This window comes from Prionailurus bengalensis, chromosome C1, assembly GCF_016509475.1.
Source record: "Prionailurus bengalensis isolate Pbe53 chromosome C1, Fcat_Pben_1.1_paternal_pri, whole genome shotgun sequence".
In the NCBI taxonomy this organism is placed as follows: domain Eukaryota; kingdom Metazoa; phylum Chordata; class Mammalia; order Carnivora; family Felidae; genus Prionailurus; species Prionailurus bengalensis.
Window position 1 is genome coordinate 13,156,455 of NC_057345.1, and position 24,256 is coordinate 13,180,710.

The following is a 24,256-nucleotide window of genomic DNA, read 5'->3' on the forward strand; positions in this document are numbered from 1 at the left end:
GGGAGCAGGGGTGGGAGTGGGCTGAACGGGGTGGGAGAGGCCGGGATGGATGGCGCAGCGACCCCCACCTTCCACCGACCGGGGGTCCAGGAGGCCAGAGCAGCAACGGCCAGTGAGCCCCCATCTGTCATCATCCAGGGTCCCAGTTACTCACTTCCCAGGGTCTGGGTGGTCTAAGGATCCCAGGCGAGGCTCTGCGGTTTTTGCTTTGCGAATGCATCGTGGGAGGATAAAATCTGATTTCCGAGAGGTGTTTTTGCACCTCGGAAACAGGTCACTTGCCGTGTGGCCCCTGGGAAGTCACAGCGGCCATCCTTGGAGCACTCTTCCAGGCAAGGGTGAGGGGCCTTCCCCAGAGACCTCACATGAGCCTCAGAACAAAGGCTCCCCCACAGCCCGGATCCAGAAGAGGGTAGTGACCTGTCTGAGGTCATGCGCCCCTAGGAGCTTGAGCCAGATTGGCACGAGTGTCCAGCACCTTCCAGTCCAGGAGGAAAGGGAATGAAAGGCTAGAATGTAGGGGGGGGGTGCAGCTCAGGGGGAGGGCAGAGGAAGGTTAACAATGGAGGGGCCTCACCTGGGGGCTCACCCTCCACCGCCCACTGCCCGGCCAGACCCCTGCAGCACTGGGGCCCCAGTTAAACCTCCTTAACTGCTCAGGGGCCGGGATTGCCAACCCACAAAGTCTGGGGCCAGGCAGGGCCTGAGGTGGGTCCTCTAGGCTCCTTGGACTGGGGAGGCGAGCTGGGGGCAGGGCCAGAAGGGGGCTGGCATGTTCTGGAACGCCTCCTCCCCCCACCCTTTGCTCTGCTTCCCCATTATCCCTCCCTCCCAGCCAGCAATTTGATTGGGAGCCACAGATGTTTTGCACCCACTGAGCAGTTTTATGATGGAAACCATTTTCGGATTGAAAGGGGGATAGAAATCGCTAATGGCTTTTCAAAGGCCCCAGAAAGAAAAAAAAAAAAAAAAAAAAGAGTTCAGGCAGTTTCTGGAAAGAAAGGGGAAAACACACAAGGAAGAAGGTAATGAAACTCTCAGTGCTGAGGGAGGGGCTTGGCCCTTAGCGAAGGGGCTTTTCCTGCAGTCCCAACCCCCCCCTCCTCCCCCCCCCCAGCTGCCTCCCTCTCCTTCCCCCCTCCCTGCCCCCTGGTCCCTGGGCCTCCCCCATTCAAGACAGCCTGTTCGCCCCTAATCGGTGCCGGCCCTGATGTTCTCAGGTAAGCCCACCACGTTGAGGCTGGACAAAGCCTTGACTGGCTCCCCAGCTGGGGAATGGCCCGAAGGTGGGGGCGGGGTGCTGTGGGCTTCCAGCCCCCCAAACAGCAATTCTGACTCTTGTCCTTCTGCTTGCTTGGGGCAGGAGAAGTTGGCCCCAAACTCTCCAGCTTCGTGGCACGAAAAGAGCCCCGGGTATTTCAGGCTCGCTGAGCCCCCGACTCACTGAGGCTTCCGGCTGGGAGCGGCCGTGGCTCCAGAGCCGATCCTCTGGGCCCATGCCAGGGGTCTGTAACGCTCTCACAATCCTCAAGGCACACTGCAGAGGGGCCACCTGTGGCCCGTCTCCCTCCCGGGTCCCTCTTGGATCAGCAGGCACAGGCAGCCTGGCCTCTCCGTCCTTGATCTGCTGCTGACTGCTGTCTGGCCTGGGGCAGGTGTCTCCTCTGTCTTTAGTTTTCTCGTGTATCAAATATAAGGCGACCAGCAGCCTGGTTTGCCTGGAGCTGAAGGACTGCTGGGACGTGGGTATTTCCGTGCTAAAAGGGGAGAGTCTTAGACGTAGCAGGGCTAGCTGGTCGCCCTGGTGAAGACCAGGATGCATTGGGAAATCTGGAGCAAAACCCCCAGGCTCCTCCTCGTATACCCTGTGCCCACGGGACACGTCCCACCGCGTAAGGGAGGAGAGTCTCCTTCCTCCACCGGCGCCTCTGCTTGTGAAGTCCCTGTGGCTCCACACCTGCCCAGGGCAAACGTCTCCCCAGTCCGCTCCTCTCGAGGGCTCGCTGGAGGAGAAACTCCAGGAATGGACCAAAAGGAGGCGAGGGAGTGGTTTCTGGGTTTCAGAATGTTCCATTCCCATCCCACTGGGGTTGAAACGTCTCTCTCCACGCGCAGCTTCCCCAGGAATGTATTAATGACAACAGGTGGCTCGGGTCTTACCACTTTAGGTGACATTAGCCGAGTTCCCACCAAGTAGAAGGAGACACAACTTGGCCTTGATCTCAGCCTACGGTCTGGGTTCCACTTTCCAGGGTGAGCTTGAGTTTAGACTCCCCTGCAGGGGGCCAGGAAAGCTTGAGAATTTGTCATCTCAGAAGCTGGAGGACAGGGAGCAGGTGCAGGATGTGGTCCGGGAGGGCACAATGAGGGGGACAGAGGCCATGCTCTGTGTGTGGCCAGCTTTGTGGCAGCCCCCATGGGTTGTTTTTTTTTTTTTAAGTTTATTTGTATTTTAGAGCAGAGAGAGTGTGCAAGTGGGGGGAGGGGGCGGAGAGAGAGAGAGAGAGAGAGAAAGAGAGAGAGAATCCCAAGCAGGCTCAGCACTGTCAGCACAGAACCCAACGAGGGGCTTAAACTCACAACCATGAGATCATGATTTGAGCCAAAATCCAGAGCCGGATGCTTAACCAACTGAGCCACCCAGGTGCCCCTTGGTGGTTTAAAGGACCCACGTAGAGGGGCAAAATCTGTCCTCAAATAATTTCTACTCAACAGTACTCACTGCAGACACACAGGTGTCAAGGCCTTCCAAACTCTAGGTTCTGGCATTTGGGGTTTGGTGGAACCGATGGAAGGGACCACCCAGTGTGTCTGGTGGGGGAGGGTAAGATCAGATGGATGGACCTACTGGGGTTGGAGAAGGACCGAGAACCTGAGACTTGGGGTTTGCTGGCCAGTAGCAACAGGGTCACCTAAGAGCTTGTTGGCAATTCTGAGGCCCGGCACACACCTACCAGAATCTGCATTTGAGCCAGACCCCCCGGGGAGTCTTGAGTATGTTCGAGTTTGAGGCCTGTGCCCCCGCACCTCCCAGAGTCTCCCAGAGTCCCAGAGGATCCCGCCTCAAGACAAGGAGCTTTCGGGGCGCCTGGGTGGCTCAGTCGGTTAAGCGTCTGACTTCAGCCAGGTCACGATCTCGCAGTCCGTGAGTTCAAGCCCCGCGTCAGGCTCTGGGCTGATGGCTTGGAGCCTGTTTCCGATTCTGTGTCTCCCTCTCTCTCTGCCCCTCCCCTGTTTATGCTCTGTCTCTCTCTGTCCCAAAAATAAATAAACGTTGAAAAAAAAATTTAAAAAAAAAAAAAAAAAAAAAAGACAAGGCGCTTTCTTGCCTGTCCCTGGCCGCTTTCCCGGGTCTGCTGGTTTCCTCAAACGCTACCCCCCCCCCCCCCCGCTGGTAGCCAGTCCATTTCCTCGCACTGAGGGGTTCACGCAGCCACCCAGGGTGGCAAAGGAAAATCCAGAAGCAGCAAGAGCAGCTGGGAAGGGGGAGCAGCTGGGGCTGGGGCTGAGCAGGTGCTCACCTGGGCCACTGGGCCAAACAGACAGACCTGAGCTGCCCTCCGGCTCCCAGCCAGGCTCTGCAAATTGCACAGGTGCGAGGGAGGGGGCCTGGGCCCATCCCTGCTCTCCCCCACCCCCCCTGCCCTTTTCCAGAGAGCAGCAAACCTTTTCCAAGTGTCTTACTAGCAAACATCCCAATATAGCCCCGTGGCTGCCAGAGAATTTATGGCCATTTTTATTAGCCCTGCCTCAAGGCTCCACAGAGATGCAGTGGGCATTCTACAACAGTTGCCCCAGCATTGCAGGGGCACGGCCCTGAACTTGGAGAGTAAGCAGGTGTCTGAGGGAGGGAGAGAGAAGGTCTGGACCTCAGGGGCTGTGCAGCCAATGGGGGAAGCGTGGCAGATGTGCGAACAGTGAAACTTTATTACTTCCCACTTGAGATCTTTCCAGCAGGGGTGACGGAGCAGCGCTGAGGCAGGCGCTAGGCTAATCAGATTGCAGGGGGGGGGGGGGTGTTTAACCTACTTGCAAGAAGGAAGTATCTCCCGGCTCCCTTAGAAGCTCCGTTTCCATGCAAACAATGGTTACACAAATGAAAAGGTTCTCTCCTCTCTTCATTAAAGCAAAGCCTCAAAGGACCAATCGCTACCTGAATCTGCTCCATTAGCCCAGAATGAGGCACTGTGTATATAAATGAAGACATCTGAATTACAAAATGCTTTTTAAATAGGGTGGATTATAAAAGTTTGGTCCTGACAAGTCTTCTTATTTAATTGGGGAGTTTTGGCGAGGGACGGGAGGCCACACACTCCTTTCCCTCCCTCCCCCCAACTCCCTCCCGTCCCTCCTTCCTTTCTGGGTCCAGAGCAGGGAGGGTGTCAGTGTCACTGAGTTTGGACTTGATGCTCCAGTGGATGGAAGCCGGGGGAAGGTTCGAAGTTGGAAAAGGACCCGCCAGAGCTCGCTGTGTGATAAGGTCACTCTGGCAGCAGGGTAGGGAGGGGATGGCCTGGAGAAGCCGGCAGAAGCGTGGACAGGTGGAAAGGTTCCGGGCAGAGCAGCACCGGCAGAATGGAGAGAAGGAAATGACCAGGTGTCTGTGACCTGCCCTGTAACCCCCCCTCACCTGAGAGAAGATTAGAGCAGGAGAGGGCCAGGAGCACCTGCACAAATGCCATGCATACTTTTCTCAGAGAAAACCAATTGACCAGAAATCCTAGGAAATGTGAGTTACAGTAACAGCACATCGGTGGTTGCCTGGAGCTGGGCAGCTGGGGGCTTACACACGGACACAAGGGAGACTTTGGGGGGGGGGGTGCCAGAGCTGTTCCTTATCTTGATTGTGCGAGTGGTTTCAATGGTGTCCACATAGGTCAAAACCCACCGAATATGTAGCCTTTGTGCAACTTATTGTTCGTCAATTATACCACAATAAATCTTTTTTTAAATTTCTTTAATGTTTATTTATTTTTGAGAGAGAGAGAGAGCACGTGAGCAGGGGAGGGGCAGAGAGAGAGGGAGACACAGCATCCGAAGCCGGCTCCGGGCTCTGAGCCGTCAGCGCAGAGCCCGACGCGGGGCTCGAACCCACGGACCGTGAGATCATGAGCTGAGCTGAAGTCGGACACTTAAACGACTGAGCCACCCCGGGCGCCCCTAAACCACAATAAATCCAGGGACAACCTAACCTGACACGCTGCTCTACCCCTAGGACGTGGCGAGATGAGACTGATGTTTCTCATGATGACCTTGATCCTAGGGCAGCTGCATTAATGTCCAGCGCTCTTCTTCCAAGAAGCAGGGAGGCATAGGTGCAGGCTGGATGGAAAGGATGTTGTTACAGTGTTGCTGTTGAAAACGGTGGCCGTGTATGCCCTGCTTCCTACTCGACACCACAAACCGTGCCTGGGATCTGGGAGGCACTTAATAATTTGTTTAAAAATTTAATCATTTGGGGCACCCGCGTGGCTCAGTTGGTTCAGCATCTGATGCTTGATCTCCGCCACGGTTCGTGAGTTTGGGCCCTGCATCGGGCTCTGTGCTGACAGTGCAGAGCCTGCCTGGGACTCTCCCTCTCTCCCTCTCTCTCTGCCCCTCCCCTGCTCGCTCCCTCTCTCCCTCAAGATAAATAAATACACTTTAAACATGTAATCATTTAACGGTGGAGGGGGAAGAATCTGACAAGCGCCTGCCACCCACCAGGCTCTGCTCTAAGTATACTTGGGTCCAGTTCATTCATTCAGGCTTCCTTTTGCTGTCAGCCAAAGTCCCTCGCCCGATCACATGATTCCCCAGCGATACAGGACGGGGAAACTCGGGGATGCGTTCGGATTCCTCCCAGTCCTGCCCCCTGTTCCACGTCCACCACCTCCATTCTGTGAGAATCTAGGATTCTTCCCAGTGGAGAGACAAAGCGCGCAAAGGAGAGGCGAGCGGAGGCTGTGAAGTCGGGTCAGGTGTGGAGAATGTGAGCACAACTTGTTCAGGGAGCCGCCGTCAGCGGAATTAAGGGGCCCACTGGAAGCTGGAGGAAGGGAATTTAGGAAAATAAAAGGCCATCCTGTTCCTCCCAGCAGGGAGGAAGCAGATGGTTCTCATTACCTGGAGAGTGGTAGGGCCCAGAATAGAAACGCACTGTAGAGCCGTGGAGGCGAATCCTGGCAACCAGGGAGCCTGGATTCACCTGCCAGTTGGTAAAGGAAGATCCGAGGAGCAGCCACGGGTGGGGCGATGGGGCCCGAAGACAAGTCTTCAGCTCTTGGTTCCAAATCATGGCACCCACCTGCTTACTCTCTGGCCTCGGTCCTGTTACCTCTTGGGTGGGTGCCTCAGTTTCCTCATCTGTACAAGGTAGAGATAATAAGATGATGATTGCTCTCCAGTATATTTGGGCATACTTTCTGTACTGCGTGATAGCAAGGTCCCGTCGAGGATTCGGTAAGATGCGGTAAAAGGCTTAGCATAATTCCTCTCGGGAGAAAATTACCCGGTGATCCCACAAGACAGGTATTATCACACCCATTTATCAGATGGAGAAACCCAAGCTCAGAGAAGCCAAACGAGCTTGTCCAACCTCACACAGCTAGTCGGGTGCAGAGCCCAGACTAGTCCGAGGGCACCTACCTCCTGGCCTAGACTGCTTCCGCTGCCTTCATCGGTACAGTGGCTCTTCCTGAGCACCCACCGCGTGGCTAGGCTCACGTTCAAGGAGCTTCTATGCTTCCCTGGGAGGGAGGACAAACAGATAACAATGTAGCATGTTGTGGACAGGTAGGTGCCCCCAGGCATGCAGCCTTGGCACAGGGAGCAGGCAGTCAGGGCAGCCTGCCTGGAAGAGGTGGCATTCGATGTAGAACCTAAGGATTGCGGTTCGTAGTGATTCTAGCCCATTGGTCTCTCGCGCCGTGTCAGCTCTGAGCTAAACCCAACTCTCTGATGGGGTGAGATCACAGGTGGGGAAAGTCGGACCCACCTGCTGGGCTTTGAAAGATGGCTAGAGGCTTGCCATGTGGCCAAGAGAGGAAGACGGGTCCAAGCAGAGGGAACAGCCCAGGCAAAGGCAGGGGAGCAGGAACCAAGCCCTTGGCATCTCTGCATCGGCTGCTCGGCCCCTAGCCTCGGCACGAGGCATGACACACAGTAGGCACACATACTCGTGCTAGCCCTCAGCCTGGCGGAAACCCCAGGGACCAGCCCTTGCATGGCCTAACCCGAACTCCGGCGGCCCCCGGGGACAGCCAGCGGGGCCCCCACTATCTGGGTCTCCAGTTTCTCAAAAACACAATTACGTGGCTTTCGAAGCTGCTGTCAGTGTTGGTAAACTCCAGCCGCTAAACTGCATTACACTGATTTTGCCAGAAACCTCTGCAGTTATTAATAGTTTATTGATCGGAACCCAACGCTGATGAGAGTTGGTGTTCTTACCCCAGCCCCCTCGGGGCCCCGCTATCTGTGCAAGGCCTTTTATGCAGCATGCAGATCAATGCCGCTCAAATCTGGGGAGAGGGCATCTCTGGGCTGCTTAATCCACTTTAGAAGGACGGCACTGAGCACACAAGCTCGGATGAGGCGTTGGGTCCACATCAAAGCAGCTCCCTGGAAGCCCTGGGGTCCGCAGGTAAGAATTAGACTCCACGCCTGCTCTCCAGCACAGGGGGAGACGGGGTTCTCCGTGCTCGCTCCAGGCCACCCATTTACTGAATGTTGACTGAGTACCTACCATGATGGCAAGTGCCACACGAGGCCGTGGGACATGCCGGCGACCCAGACAGGGGCACACCCTACCTTCGCAGAGCTTACCGTGCGTGGCAGGGGAGGAGGGTGATCGAGAGTCACAGAGGAGAGTCATCAAGTTACAGTTTAGACCAGTACTGCTGTATCAGTTAGCTGTTGCCCCATAACAAGCCATCCCAAGCCTGGATGGGCGTCAAGCAACAACCATGAATGATTGCTCATGAGTCGGGGTTGGCTAGGCTCACTCCTGAGTGTGACCTTGGCTGGAAAGGCTGGGCCAGCTGGGGTCTCTTTCCGTGTCTCCATGCGCTCTTGTCCACATCAGAGGCTTGTTCTCAGGAAGAAGCAGGGAAAGGGAGAGAGAGTGAGAGGGGGAGGTGGGGCTACAGAGAGAGAGAGAGAGAGAGAGAGTTCTTTTGAGACTTAGGCTTGGAATTTGTACACTGTCACTTCCAACCTTATGACTCGCAAGTCATAAGGCCAAGGATAGGGAAAGAGACTCCACTCCTAGGTAGGAGAAACTATCGAGGCTGTTTTGCAAGAGGCATGGGTGCAGGGAGGCTATTAATCAGGGCCACCAATGCCACCAATCCCCCACAGCCACCTGGTCCGTGTGGTGGCTAAGAAAGCGACCATTCCTTTGTAATCTGAAGGATACAGCCAGGGAAAGAAAATGAAGCAGCCCCAGGAAGAGAGAACATTGCAAGCAAAAGCTCTGAGTCAAACAAGGCACTGGGCTAAATGCACCTGTAAGGGTCACCTCTGAGGGGTCCTGGATGGGAATCTGGAACAGAAAAAGGACATTAGTGGAAAAACTGGGGAAATCCGGAAGGAGTCTGGGCTTGAGGTAACAGTGATGGATCCGTGTTGGTTTCTTAGTCTGACAGCTATACTGTGGTCTTGGAACAGGTTAACCATGGGGGAAATCGGGTGAGGGATGGGCGAGAATACTCTATTCTCTGGGCAACTTTTGTGTAAATCTAAAACGATTCCAAAATTAAGTTTATTTTTGTAAGAAGGCACTTGGCATATGAGAGGAATGGAAAGACAGAAAGCCATCGTAGCTAGAGGAGGACGAGGCTAAGAGGTGGCTGGAGATGTGGCAGGAAGCAGCCACGCTGGCCTGGTTGGCCAAGATAAGGATTCCCGCCTTTATCTGAAGAGCCCAGAGAAGTCTCCCAAGGACTTTAGGTAGGGGAGTGCCATTAATTCCATTTGCATTTGCAAAGATCTGGGTTCTACCTGCACAACGGATCTGAGGAAGATTAGGGAGGGCAGAAAAACCAGTTGGCCATCCGGCCCTCCTTCCAGGTGAACAAAGATGGTGGCCGTGGGGCCGGAGGGAAGTGGATGCAATCCAGGATGCATTTAGGAGATAGAGCAGTACCGGGACGTGCTCAAGTCCCTGAGTGGTGGCGGAGGTGGACGGTGGTGCCCAGCAGCAGGACCGGGACCCGCTGGGAGAGCTAAGGAGCCCCGTCCCTGAAGGACCACACGAGTCTGTAGAAACAGTCCCAAGTGGGAAGCCGCTTTCTTCACAAGGCGCCAGTCCAGGTGTCACGTCTTCGACCACCTGTGCTGTGTCATCTACATGAGTCGCCCGCACACACCGCTTATGTTCCTGTCACCTGAGCGTGCCATCAGTGGAGCAATGGCCTAAACATGTCACCTGTGCTGCTGTCACATAAACGCATCTGCGTGTGTCCCCCACATGGCGGTTACCTGCGCGTCTCCACCTGCGTGCCCGCCATGTCACCATTACCTTATTACATCACCTGGGCGGCTGCCAGCTACGCACATCTCCTGAGCCTGTGTCTTTATGGGGCTGTCCCCTGAGCGTGTTGCCTGCACACAAGTCACTCAAGCTGGTCGGCCCCATAACTGATCCCTATGAGTGTCACCTAAATATGTCACTCCAGGAGACTGTGGCTCAGCACCAGTGCCCCTAGAGGGGCTGTTTTTCCAGTCTAGCTGGGTTACAAACAAAGGAAATCGCTCCCAAGGGAAGACAGGCCCCCGCTGTTCCCCCCTGAGCACGGAAGGGAGGGAAGGAGGGCAGCCTTCTCCCCGCAAAGTTTCCCTGGTGAGAAGCTCCTGTTCTCTCTGAGTCCTTTTATGACAGTCGGTAGACCAGATGTCAACCTCTGCGTATTCTATGTAAATGAAGGTGTTTGTTTATGCTAATGCGTGCTGGCTCAGAGCGGAGCCAGCAGCATGGAACCCAGGCTGAGAGCCCAGGTGTGGGGGGCAAGGTGCAGGGAGGTGGGGGACACTGAGTCAGGAGGGAACCGGAGCTCGGAGGCAAAGCTGGGGGTAGGGGTGGCAGCTGACATAAGGGAAGAAAGGGAATCTGAGGTCAGACCTGCCCAGCAGAAGCAGATCGCAGCGGGCAGCTTCGCTGAGTAGGGTGGAAATGTGTCCACGAGGGGGTGGGAACAAAGAGCTGGATTGAAGGAACCCCCTTCTCGGCGGGGGGGGGGGGCGGGGGCGGGGCGGGACCCACACCCAGAGCCTGTGCTCTTGGCCACCGCCCTCGCCTTCCCCGGCCGGGGCCTCTCTGATCAGACTGCGGGGCCAATTTGGTGGGTAGGGCGCCACACTGGCCCTTTACTACGGCTGCCATGACCGTCACCGTGAGCGTCTTCCTGTGTCGTGCAAGGACCTCTGAGACGGAGACCCCGCTTCTTCTGAGGTGTGGCCAGAAGAGGCTGTCCTTCGGCCGCATGATTAGGCCCAGAGAAGGTTGGCACTTGCCAGAGAACCCCCCAGGTTTCCCTGACCCAGCAGCGGGGCGGCCTCCAGGTCAAGGCTCCCTCCTGACGACCTCAGGCAGGACCAGCTGCTCCCTGCTCTGTGCTCAGAGAGGCCCCCCCTTTTCCACGTGCCTGGCAGTGCGGCTGCCTCCCTGCCTCCTTGTCCCCCAGGACAGGGGCTCCTTGGAGATGAGAAGTTGGCTGTGTTTCTTCTCAAGCCCCCAAGACTGGGCGTGAAGGGACAGCAAAGGCAGTGCGGGAAGAGGAATGCAAATTCCCATCCCGGCTCTTATGAGCCATATTGCTGGGGGGGGGGGGGGCTACCCGTGCCTCCTCTGGAGCCTCAGTTCCCATGCTTATGAGACGGAAATGGCGATCCTCTGTGGAGGGCTGAGTGATGTGATGCCCTAGGGCAGTGTTGAGCCTGTACCACACGCCGGTCATACTCGGGGCCCTCTAGGTGTGGGCACTGTTACCATCCGCCGTTCATGGAAGCACAGGTGTAACTCTGGCTAAACACAGCCCCCCACCCCCTTCACCTCCTGAAGAATAAAACGCAGGGACTGGCATACAGTCGGTGCTCCATAAATGTTGCTGCTCCCCCCAGCATAGCGCATGAGCACCTGATCCATCTAGAAGCGTTTGTTGATCCGAGGCTGAACAGTGGGGTTTGGGGGTTGTTTTGGGGGGCTGCGCCTTCCAGCCCCGGACGATGGGGCCTCATCCTGTCCCTCTGCCTTCCCCCAGGCTGCCCGAAGTCCGCATCTCAGACAACGGTCCCTATGAGTGCCACGTGGGCATCTACGACCGCGCCACGAGAGAGAAGGTGGTCCTGGCATCAGGCAACATCTTCCTCAACGTCATGGGTGAGCACAAGGGCCCTGGCCCCAGGGTCCCAGCGAGGAGCTTTGCGCATGTGCGTGTGCACAGGGGGGCTGTCCTAGGAACGCTCTTTTTTCCCACTCCGGCCTCTGAGGGGAGAGGAGACGGGCCTTGCCGAGGTGTGACAGGTGTGGCCTTACCACCCAAAGGTTTCCTCTCAGGAGCCCCTTCTCCGACCTGCACTGATATACCCTGACCTCATGGACGCAGGGCTGTGGCTCGTCCCCAGATCCTCATGGCCTGGGCACTTTGGAGGGGCACAACTGACACGTTGACTGGGACAACTGAGGGACTGAAGGAGGAATGAGGGCTTCCCGAGGGGCAGCAGACCCCAGCGTCCACTTCTGTAAGGCAGGGGTGGGATGCAGGCCTGACGGGTCATTCATGGACCCCCAGCTCTGGGTCCTGGGACCCCATGAGGACACGAGGAGGAAGAAGCTGGGCACTGTGGGGGCACCTGTGGGAGTACCTTTCCAGGCGGAAGACAAGAGCCACGTTCATAGAAATGCCTGTGGGGACGGTGCAGGGGGGCGAGCCCCCCCCCCCCCCCCCGCCGCCCCGCCCCAGGGACAGGACAATCTGGGAGCCTCCCTGGGGGAGGTGATACACACCTGCTATGGAGAGTGATTCTGACGCTGGACCTCCTATGGCCTTTCCCAGGACATTGAAGCATCAAGTGACCAGTGAGAAAGTGGGTGTCAGGACTGGGTTTCGGGGTGTCCCGCCTTCTGACCCTGTGCCTCCATCTGCAACACGCGGACAGTAATGCCAGCGCCCGTCTCTGGGTGGCGCTGTCCACCACCCCAGCCTCGGTTTCTCCCCTTGTAAATCAAGGGCCTGGCTCCAAGCGGTCTCAGGAGCCCCTGCCAGTGCTGACGTTCTCGTCAGCCACACTCTCCGATTCTGCTGCCAGAATTCTAGGGACCCGGCCCTGACGCCGGGCCCCAGGGCTCTCTGATTTTCTTATCGAATGATATTTACCAGGGAAACAAAGCTTGTACTCAGGCAATCAGTGAGAGCATAAAGGCCCCGTGGAAAGCCACAGCTTCTGGGGAAATGGAAAACCTCCAAAGGCCAGACCTCCAGAGGGACATTGATTCCCGCAGCGGCGGCACGTGGGGTGTTCTGGCTTCCTGGGGGATGGGCCGCGGCGGGGAGACGGCGACCCTGAAGGAGACGCCTTGGTGCTCAGCCCAGGGCTGGTCGCCCGGGGAATCTGGTGAAGAGCAAAACTCGGTTTGCACCATCAAGGGGCCCCAGTCTGATGAGGGACATGCACATAACCATTTATTTATCGGATGTTTATTGAGCACCTCCTACGCGCTAGGTAATGGACACGCTCCTTCAATAGGACGAGGTCCTTGGGGAGCTGTATCCAGTGCGCGATGCAAACGTAAAACGTGCATAGGTGCGCACACAGGTGTGGAGGAGGCACAGAGAGGGCAAACCACTTGCCTGAGGTCACCCAGCCAGGATCACAAAATCTCCCTGTGATAGCAGCTCAGTGCTGGGGCCAGAAGCCAGGCATCTGGACTCCCACACCCCCTTTTGCGCCCCTGAAAACAGGTGTAGATGCTCCAGGTGAGGCTTTTCTCTATGTGAGCAAGGACAGAATCCTCAAAAGCCACCTCCTCCAGGAGGCCTACGCTCCCTCCTTCATTCACCAGAGCTCCTTGTGCAGGTGCACTCTCCCTCTGTGGCCTCAGTTTCCCTCTCCATACGGTGAGGGGGTGTAACCAGACGGTCCTAAGTGTCCTCCTAGCTCTGACATCTGTGAGTCTGTTACCCCGAGTCCGCTAAGCAAGCACCTGAGGCACAGAGAGATCTCGTGGGGCCGACCAGGACCGCACGGCGGGCCTGATGGTCCTGGCTGAGCAAGGCAGTATACTCCTGGCGAGCATGAGCCAGCTGAGAATTCTCTCCTCCGGTCTCACTGTCCGGGCAGCAGGGAACGGTGAACCTCTGGGGTCCTCTCGATGCAAGGTGGCAGCCATCTGGGATGGGGCAGACAGATGATGTGATCCCAGTTACTGAACAGGAGGCTGAAGGCTGGCAGGGGCAGGGGGCGGTGGGGGAGTGGGGACCCGGGAGGGGCAGGACCACGCAGTGGCTCCCAACCCAGGGAAAGGCTCTGACCCCTGGAAATTCAGGGTGTTCCCTGGGCAGGGTTCTTCCCGAAATAGCACTCCCCCATCTTGGTCAGTCCTCTGACTGACCCACTGCTCAGAGGTCATTGTGCTTGTTAGCGGTCACCCCTGCCCCGTTGTCCCCCGGATGCGGCAGGTACCCCCATGCTCGCTAAGCCTGCAGCTGAACTGATAACACAGCTCCTGCCCATCCCTGGCCTGTGCCTGACGGGGCGTGAGCTCCTGGCTTCATGCACATTGTCTCACGGAATCCTGGCCACAGCCCTGGGAGCCAGGAGATCTTATAATCCTTTTATACAAGTTTAGGACATGCAGGTTTCGGGCTGAATCCCAGATCGGTCATCGCATTCGTTAGCCTCCCTGGGCCTCAGTTTCCCATCTGTGAAATAAGAATAAGGGTGGCTACCCTCCAGTGTGGTTGTGAGGTTTTTTTTTCTTATTGAAATAAAGTTTGCAAAGCACCAAACCCAGACGAGGCAGCCACAAGGTTCGTCAGGTTAGACCTCAGCATCTTTAGGGTCATTGTCGCGGGCCCTGCCCCCCTCTTGGGCACAGCGGTGGCTGCTTCCTTCTTGCCCCTGGAAGTCTCGTCGACGATTCATGACTCCAAAGAGCTTCAAGCCAGTCTGAGAACGGAGTGTTCACAGCTTCATGCGCCGAGTCCCTGCAAAGGGACCCAGGTCTGCCCTGGTTCTGGGAGTGGCAGGACAGCGGGCCTCTGCCGACCGGTCCTCCTGGCCTCTTCCCAAAGGCCTAGGGGAGGAGCCAGCACATACCTCGACCTTGATAATGACAGCCACACCTCCCACTCAGCCAGCTCTGCCAATTGTAAAGTGCTCTCAGTGGAGGGGGTTGCCTGATCTTGACAAGAGCCCCTCGGGATCAGGATGAGACTGGGGCTGGGGAAAAGGAAAGGATTTGCCCGGGCCCGCGGGGCTGTGGCTGTCCCCATCCCAGAGCAGCATGCCTTCCTTGGCTCACCAAGGTCGGGAAGGTCCTGGGCGGTCCGGGAGAGACAGGGGGCTGAGTGTGAGGACGTCCCCCGCCCCCCCGGGGGCAGCTCCGGGGCTCCAGCAGCTGCGAGGGCCTGTGAGGCAGAAACTACACTGCGTCCGTTGCCCAGACCCAGGCTCAGAGAAGGCAGTGGCTTGGCCAAGGTCGGGCCATTCAATGAGATGATCCCCAGAACAGTGGTCTGAGCCCAGCACCTGGCACGTTCCGAGTGCTCAATAAATAGCGTCTCTCACGACAAATAGGCCTCATGTCATTTAAACGTCAGGCACAATAAGGGACACCTGGGTGGCTCAGTTGGTTAAGCAGTTCGGATCTCGCCGTTCGTGGGTTTGAGCCCCATGTCTGCTGTGTGCGGGCAGCTCAGGGCCTGGAGCCTGCTTCGGATTCTGTGTCTCCCTCTCTCTGCCCCTCCCCTGCTCACACTCGTTCTCTCTGGGCCTCTCAAAAATAAATGAAAACATTGAAACAAATTTTTTAAACATTAGGCACAATTAGAAAGACTTGAAAATTGTGTGACTCTCCCCTCCTCCTCCTTGACCCTCCCCTTTCAATATGTTTCAGGGAAGTTTCGAACGCTACGATCTGCTCACTGTCCTGGCCCATCTGTGACATACCTTAGACCCTTTCTGGTCACACACGCGCACGTGCACACACACACACACACACACACACATGCACCAAGACCCTCCCTCCAAGTGAGTGGAGGCCTTTGAAAGCTGGGGTCTCCTTTATGCACCAAGGGACCCTAAGGACTGTGGCAGCCAACGGTGGGGCGAGACAGCCCCCTCCCCAATTTGGGGGTCAAAGGGAAGCTTCCTAGGACAGCGGGGCGGGGGGAAGGGAGATGAGGCGCAGGGCACGTTGCACGGCCCCACGTGCATCAAAAGCACGGAGCAGTTGTGCTGGAGAGCCCGCACCCAGGCTGCCTCTGCATCTAGCACATTCTAACGCGCCGTTTCCACAGGCCTCGGGGTGCAGATCAAAATGCGAGAGCGGCTGTAATTTCACGCCTATAACATCCCCGCTATGTGGTGGGAAAAGACATTTGGGAGCCCCGTGGGTGACACCGAGGGTTCATGCCGCACACAGTCATTAAAATGTTTTTATCCGAGCTGCAGATAAATTGTAAGCCAATTTGAAAGTCGCGTGCTGGGCCCCAGGAACGCATTATACACAGTCACGGAAGGACTGCCGCGGCTCTTCTTGGGGGTGCAGGTGATGCGGGGGAGCATGTTAAGGGTGCGATGTTACAATCAATTAAATGTGAGCCCGGACACCCCACCCCCACCCGCACCAAAGCCAAAAGACGCTGCTCTCCTGTTCCCACCGGAAGAGCGGGAGGCCAGGTTTCTCTGCCACCCCTTGGACCCACGGCTAATGATCAAGGCCGCTTCCCGTCAAGCATGGAATGTGTGGCTTTGTGCTGAGTGTCCAACCCAATCGTGTGACCTTCACGAGGGTCCTCCAAGGCGGGCCCGGTCACCCCCCCTGCTTCACAGACGAGGGAAGGAGCCTCTGAGAGTTTAAGGGGCTCACCCACGGGAGCGAGAGAGCCGGGGGTCCCGCCAGGCTGCCTGAGATCAGAGCTGGAGAGCCTGACAGCCACTCTGAGCCCCCAAGGGACACGTCCCCCCTTTGACACAAAGGCTATTAGTAACGCAGATGTCAAGGGAGTGCGGCGGGGTGCAGAGCTGAGGCGGTGGGGGCTCCAGGACACTGAGGGGATATCAGGACACTGAGAGAATATCTTCTCTCCTAGTTCTGGAGGCCAGAAATCAAGGCATTGGCGAGGCTGCGCTTCCTCTGAAAGTTCTAGGGAAGTTCTAGGGAAGAAGCCTGCCTCTTCCAGCTCCTGCCGGTGACTGGCAATGCCTGGCCCTCCCTGACTTGTACATGCGTCCCTCCATTCTCTGCCTGTGTCCTCACGGGGCGTCCTCCTCCATGGGTCGGTGCCTCGGTGTCCGTGTTCCCCTTTTATAAGGACACCAGGCATTGGATCAAGGCCCACCCTGAGGCAGTATGACCTCACCTGACCTTAGTTACATCGACAAAGACCCTGTTTCCAAATAAAGTCCCATCCACAGGCACTGGGGGTTAGGATCTCAACACATCTTTTGGGGAGACCATTTGACCCACAAAAGTAACTGAGCCGGGAGGGGGCAGAGTGGAGGAGTCGCCATCTGACTTTGAAGGCGACACTCTCCTCCCGACCACCTAGGTCACCCTTCACTGAGGATTTACTGCCACGCCAAGCACTGTGCTAAGGTCTTCATAGACTAACTTATCAAATCATCTCAGAAGCTCCGTAAGATGGGTACTGCCCTTTCTTTGCCAGGTGAGGAAACGGATAGGTACATCGCTTGCCCAGCACACCCAGCTAGCCAGCGGCCAAGCAAGGGTAAGGGCATCCCACGTGCTTAACCACTCTGCTCTACCAGAAGTCACGACATATTAATAAGTATTCATAAAACATTCTACCTCGGGATCCCTGTCTGTCTTCCGTAGGCTTCCAAATGAGGTCAGCGGATAAAGGTAGAATTTTGGCACCCGAGACCACAGTGGCACCAGACCACACCAGATGCTTTCCAAACGTGGGGCCAGGGGACACAGGTCCCATCCCGGGGACTTTGCATAGCTTGCTTGCTATTTATTTGTTTGCTTCCTTGTTTGTTTGTTTGTTTGTTTAGGTATGTTTTGCTGAATTTTTAAAACAAAATTTTTAATGTTTATTTTTGAGAGAAAGAAAGAGACAGAGCACAAGTGGGAGAGGGTCAGAGAGAGAGGGAGACATGAAATCCGCAGCAGGCTCCAGACTCTGAGCCATCAGCACAGAGCCCGACGCAAGGCTCGAACCCAGGGCTCGAATCCAGGGCTGAGCCACCCAGGCGCCCCTTTACTAAATTTTTATTACGTGCATTCGGTGTGCTTTTTTCTAAAAATTATTTTGTTGAGCTGTCATTCGTATGACGTACAATTCACTCGTTTAAAGGATACAACTTAATGGGTTTTACCATAGTCAAAGTGTTCTGCAAACACTTTTAGTCGTGTAACCAATTTCAGAAGATGTTCACTGCCCCCGAGAGAAACCCCGTGCCCATCGCCCGGTCTTAGGCAATCACTCATCTGCTTGGTCTCTCTGTGGATTGGTCTGGACACTTTCTAGAAATGGGGTCATACAGAACGTGGTCTTTTGTCATTCTTGGGACTTCTTACACTTAGTGTCAGGTTTTCAAGGTTCATCCACATTGGAGCATGTATTGGGACCCCGTTCCCCGTCGTGGCTGAATGATATTCCATTGCATGATGCCTGACATTCCGTTTGTACATTCACCAGTTGATGGACGTTTCCACCTTCTAGCTGTTATGAATGATGCTTCTGTGAACGTTTATGTGCAGGCTTTTGGTGTGAACGGATAGTTTCCAGATCTCTGGGGGGGGGGGGGGGGGGTGTGCAGACCCAAGCACGGAATTGCTGGATCAAATGAGAACTCTGTGCATAGCCTTTTGAGGGCGGGCAGGCAGCTGTGCCCTTTGACTTTTCCTCCAGCGGCATAGGGTCCCAGTCTCTCCAGATCCTCACCTGCACCTGCTGCCTGTCTGTCTGAAGGCGACCGTCCTAGCGCACGTGAAGCGGTTCTCACTGCGATGCGATTTGCGCTGCTCTGATGGCCAATGGTGTTGGGGGCTTTGTAGCCCTTCGGAGATCTGCTTTGCAGAAATACCGTCAGATCGTTTGCTCGTTTCAACCAGGTGATTTGGCTTTTCATCATCACGCTCTAAGAGTCCTCTATTTCAGATGCGAGGGCCGTATCGCGTGTCACATTTGTGTACATTTTCCCCTTCGGCGTGTTACCTTTCCCCTTTCTTGCTGGCGTCCTGTGAAGGACGAAGCGTGTTCGTCCAGATAAGGTTCACTCCATCTACTCATTTTCTGCTGCTTGTGTTCTGGGTCTCCCCGCTGAGGAGCCTCTGCCCAACCCAAGGTCACAGTGCACTTCTGCTTTTCTTCTAAGAGTTTTAATAGTTTAAACTCTTACGTTTAGGTGTACGATCCGTCTTGAGGGAGTTTTTGTGCGTGCTGTGGAGGAGAGGTCGGCCTCCCTCAATTGCATGTGGGTGACCAGTTGTCCCAGCACCACTTTGGAACACATTCTTCTTTCCCCACTGAATTGTGTTGGCCTCCTGGCCAAGAATCAATTGACTATAAATGTGAGGGTTTATTTCTGGACTCTCCCTCCTATTCCATTGACCTCTACGTCTGTCCTTACATACTTCTGATGCTTTTTAAAGCCATCTGGCCATCTCCAGGCTGGCTCTGTTGCTCCCCTGCTGTGTGACTTGGGGTGGGGAGTCCCCAGGAAGTCCTCCTGGGGCCAGTTGCTCGAGCTTCCCTGTGACAAGAAGCTCACCCTGGGCTGGCCGGTGCTCTCAGAGGAAAGGAGACTGTGGCACGCTGTGGGTGATGGAGCTGAGCTCGCTTCCACGAGGCCAGGCCAGAACCTAGGATTTCTAGAGGCCTGGAGCTCTGCTTTCTGGGACCAGATGCTTGAACTCTGTTCTCTGGACATCCAGCCCAGTGCTCCTCTCTGGAAGAAGGAGCACATTGCCAGGGCCAATAATTGGAGTGTCAAGGACCTCTCCTGACCTGGGAAGGAGAAATGTCCACAGCTCCAAAAGTGATGGGGGATCTGAGCCTGCACCCCTCAAAGGCCTGGTGTGGCCGCCATAGGCCTGAGCAAAAAGGAGAAACACAGCTCTTTCTCTCTGAAGGACGCGAGCGGAAAAGCAGGCGGCGGTCTGCAGACCCCGTCTCGGGAAGCCTGCCTGCGTGCAGGACAGCCGTGGGGAGATGTGTATCTCCCAGGCAGATCCAGCTCCTGCTCAGAGTATATGGCGGTCCAGGAAACAGCTTAGGTCAATGAAGGGAGGCGGCTGGTCTGAGAATCCCTGGGGGACCCCAAGCAGGGTAGCTGGAAGGCGAGACTCAGAGCTGCTGCGCAGCCCCCTCCATAGCCCACGATGCCTGCCGGGTGGGAAATGATCGGCTCCTTCCTTGTCTTGGAGCCTGAGCGGATAAGCTGCCTGCTGGGCCTACACTAATTACATGAACTGGCCCCAGGCGATTGCAGTGGCCACAGGCTCCAGGGAGCAAGGCTGCTAAGAGGAGGGGGAGGGGGAAGGGGAGGGGGAAGGGAAGGGGGAGGAGACGTGGCGGGTTGGGATCCAAGCCAGAGCTGCAGAGGACTTTGGGGTGCTGACGGGTTGCAAATGCAAACCCCCATGTCCCACTCCCGAAGCCCCCAGGGTCCTGAGGACCAGGCCTGGGCACTCTTGTCTCCCAAGCAAATGTCCATCCAGGCAGGCCCCCCTCCAAACCCCCTCCCCTCCCCTCCCCCCCCCCCCCCCCCCCCCCCCCCCCCGGAGAAGTGACAGTGAGTGACCAAAATCCTCCAAATTGAACCGGAGAAGGCTGGGAGGTCCCCAGTGAAGAATGAGCCCTCTATCCAAGTAGGTTGACGAGAAATAGTGTTTACTCCCTTAGAGAGCTGGGGAGTATTTAAGGGGATGAACCTGAGATTCAGGCAGAGGTTTTAAACCCAGTTCTGCAACTCCCGATAATAAAAGCAGCAAATGTTTATTGAGCATTTGCTGTATGCCAGGCACAGTTCTGCCCCGCACCTGCTAACTCATTTAATTGTCCTAACAGCCCTCTAAGGAGGCGCCACTATTACCTTCCGCAGGTGACAAGTGTGAAAGGAGAAACCCTAACAAATGGGCCCGAGGGCACGGGCCAGCTAACAGCTGAGCTTGATCCAGACCCGGGCAGGCTGGCTCCAGAGCCCTCAGCTGAGCCACCACACTACACTGGCAGGTGGTTTATTTCCCCGCCTGAGCCTCAGTTTCCCTGTCTGCTAAATGGGGTTACGGTAGCACCTCCCCTCTTGGGCCCGTGTCCCAAGCTCCTAGTGAGCGCCCCTAAACAGGACCGTTGTTTTTACTTCCCACCCATGTTGTCCTGACCTCCCCCCTGTAAGTGTCAGTGAGGCCAGGGAACGGAGTCAGAGCCACAGGAAGTGACACCGGGCAGCGACTGGCATGGCGTCCCACGCTCGCACTGGTAGAGGAGGGCAGGAAAGAGCGGAGTCACAGCTGTGGTCCCGTCCCACCCCCTCCCCAGTCTCGCTGTGACTTGTCCTCTCCAAGCCTCTTTTACGTCTTCTGGAAACCGGGGCAGTGAAGGCCACTACCCCCACAGGGCTGTTGTGAGGGGTAAACGAGATGGAGAATACAGACGGCACCTGGCCTGGGTCGGAGGGCAGGGCCGGCAGCCGCAGCGGGTGAGACGGCACCAGTCAGCTCGGGCCTTGGGCCGTGGAGGTTGGAAAAGATACGAGGCGTTTCCGAACAGAAGCCATAGGACTTGGGGACCAATTGGAAAGCTGGGAGCAGATGTGGAGGAGATGGCAGGACCCGGCACTGGATGGAGATGGTCCCTGAGAAGTCACCAAGGAGACCTGCGGTCCCGCTTAGCAGACGGTGACCTCAGGAAATGGGCTGAGGGGTGGAGAAGCCGGGGCCGCGATCTGAAGGCTGTCTGCAGGCCTCCGTCCCGATTGCTGGAGCTTCCGAGGGGACAGCTCGAGAGGCAGCAGGGGCCTGAGACAGCTGGCCGGGCTCGGGGCTGCTGGAGTGGGGCTGCGGCCCAGAGGGCCGGGGCCAGCGCGGCCAGGGTCTTCCAAGATGGACCGTAGAGCATGTTGAGAGACTGCGCACGGCCGTCTTGAGCGCCTCAGCCTGGCCAGGGACCTGGAGGAAGGATGCTTGCTCTGCCCACCTGCCCACCCACAGGCCTGCAGCTAACTCAGGTCACCGGCCGAGAGCCCGTTCAGAGAGGGGCCAGACAGATGGGTTTGGGGCTCAGAGGAGCACTTTGGAGCTAACTGGGTCATCTACCAAGGACGGTCGCTTCCCAGTGTCAGCCCCAAAGGCCCGAGCCTGCTGACCGCCTCCTGGACAGGCTTCTAGAACCCTCTGTCGCTCCCTCATGAACACAGCTCTGCAAAGGAGGCACGCCCTTGACCGAAGCCCACTGTGTACTCGGCAACAGGCCCAGCACGTTGTTACCCTCTGCCCCACCTCTGGTCTCCCCGCCCCGGACGGGCCCTATGCTGCCTCAGTTTCAGTGGGTACTACATGCCCTACACAGAGAGGGCAGGGAAGCTTCCCAACGTCGCACAGCAGTGAGTGAGATGGGATTTGAGCTCAGATCTGCGGGAAGGAGGAGCCCCCCTTTTTCCCGCTACACGAGGCTGCCGGGAAGACGGAGGGACGCCGCTCCTCTCCGAGTGTGGGGCCATGGGGCTGCCACAGGGGCCTGGGCCACGTAGCCTCTCAACAGAGACAGCAGGGAATACCTGGGCCGCATCATCAGCCGCTCCTCCAGCCGTCTGGGAAGTCAGCAAGATCAGTGTCCCCATTTCACAGAAGAGAAAACAGAGCCTGCTGATAAAGGGAAGCCTAGAGTAAGAACCCAAATGTTCTCTGACTTCTTCCTCTGGCGGGGAGGGGGCCCGGAGCCCTGGGCTGGGGTGGAGGCAAGGCCTCTGAAGTGCACGCTGGGTGTGATTTGGAAAGCTGCGTGACCTCTCTGATCCGCAGACGAGGCTGGAAGGAGCAGACGGCTTAGCCAAGCGTCCTGTGCTGCTTTGCACGTCTTGTCCGTAGGGCCGTGGAGCTGACGTGACCGGCCTCTCCCTGGCGGAAACAGACCGTTTGCCCATTGATTCCTTATGCACACACGTCCCGCTTCACCCAATATCATAAGCCCCCACCATGTGCCTGCCTTGGGGGAGCAACTGAGAGAGATTCATGTTCATGGAGGTTGGCCAGATCATACTAGAATAAAGGTGAATTTTTTTTTTCAACGTTTTTTTTTTTATTTATTTTTGGGACAGAGAGAGACAGAGCATGAACGGGGGAGGGGCAGAGAGAGAGGGAGACACAGAATCGGAAACAGGCTCCAGGCTCCGAGCCATCAGCCCGACGCGGGGCTCGAACTCACGGACCGCGAGATCGTGACCTGAGCTGAAGTCGGACGCTTAACAGACTGCGCCACCCAGGTGCCCCAATAAAGGTGAATTTTGCAGCCGCCATATGCCACACTTTTTCCAGTATGTTAAGTATGTTAATTCCTCTAAGCTTCACTACTTTAGGAGGTAGGGACTTGTAGCATTTCCATTTTGATAATGAGGAAACAGGCCCAGAGAGGTTAAGTAACTTGCCCGAGGTCACCCAGCAAGCGAGCGCCAGAGCTTGTTATTCAAACCCAGACCGCCTGGCTAAGGAGCCTGTCTGCAGCCTCTCACAGAATGGCCCTCTGTGCCCTCTTGAGCCAAGCGGTAGAGAGTCGCCTGCTCCCTGAACCGTCCAGGCAGGTGGCTGCCGCCTCCTGAGACCCTCACCAGCTCCCTGGACTTCCTGTGTCTCACAGACCAGGAGGCTCAGTTCTTGTTCTGGGGTCGTCTCTCTCCACCTACTGCCTGCCCCTCTTGGTCGCGCCCCCCCAGGTCCCGCCAGAGCAGGCCCGCAGGCGCATCATTAAACCTTGACAGGTGTTAGGTCAGTGCGATGCTTTATCCCCTCCACCACCGGGAGCTGGATTTAGTGTCTCCGGCAGAAGGTAAACTTCGCGTCCCTGGGACAGGCCCCTTAATTACAAGTGATATGTGGCCGTTGAAGCTGCGGTGCCTCGGGCCCAGTGATTTAAGGAGCAGGCATGAGTCTGAGGGTACAGGTGTTAACAGAGCTGTATCGGAGCTGGGAAAGAGGGCAGGGGCGCCGAGGGAGGCAGTGAGCCGGCCCCTGGAGCGGGGTCTGCTTCCTGTGGACAGACGCTCCTGGGGAGAGGGACCTAATCCCTCCCTGTACAGAAGGGGACACTGAGATCAACTCCGCAGGTTGCTTTGCCCTGGGAGTCAGCGGTCCTGTCTCTGCCGCCAGCTTGCAGGGCGCCCCTGGACTCAGTTTCCCCATCTGTTACCTGAGGAGGCAGGAATACCTCACGCGCGCTCTAGGAGTGATCATCTTAAAAGCAAATAAGTCCTAATAATCACAATAACCTTCACAGCAGAAACTAGCACCGACCGAGGGCTTATTACATGCCAGGCGCTGCCCCGGGTCCTTTACGAACACTCTCGTGGTTGATTCTCACCGGTGCCGGGGGGAGAGCGGTTGTACGTATCCCCATTTCAAAGACGAGGAGCCTGAGGCTCCGGGAGAGGCAGCAACTTTCCCCGAGATCCCGCAGCTAGCAAGTGATGAACGGAGACTCTCAGCCCCTGTCTCTGCGTCCAGAGCAGAGTCCCTGCAGGATAGGGGAGTCCCTGAAGGACTCCCCGAAGGACAGGGGAGACAGGGAAGAGTGCAGATTTCCAGAACCGAGCAGAAGGCAAGTGAAGGTAAGGGGAGGGCTAGGTTGCAAGCTGTGGGGGTGCCCAGGGAGAGGGTCTCCTCCAGGAGGAGGCATCAGGAAGGCTTCATGGAGGAGGTGGCATACAGCTGGGCCTCGTAAGCCGGGCTGGGGGCAGACAGGACAGGGACATTTCTGGCAGAAGCAGCCCTGTAGGCGAGGGTGTAGGAGCAGGGAAAGCTTGGCAGGTGGAGAGCACTGCTGTGTGGCGGGACCCCAAGGCCTGGGTAAGGAGGGGACAGTCATGACAACGG

General features: G+C 56.7%; 1 protein-coding gene across 1 annotated transcript in view; it reads left to right on the forward strand.

The window, feature by feature from the left end:
* IGSF21 (immunoglobin superfamily member 21) overlaps window positions 1-24,256 on the forward strand; it is a 233,599-nt gene that overhangs the window by 186,619 nt on the left and 22,724 nt on the right. Inside the window, exon 4 of the mRNA XM_043573888.1 lies at window positions 11,238-11,356. Coding sequence (XP_043429823.1) covers window positions 11,238-11,356 — 119 coding nt within the window. The remainder of the gene's footprint in view (window positions 1-11,237; window positions 11,357-24,256) is intronic.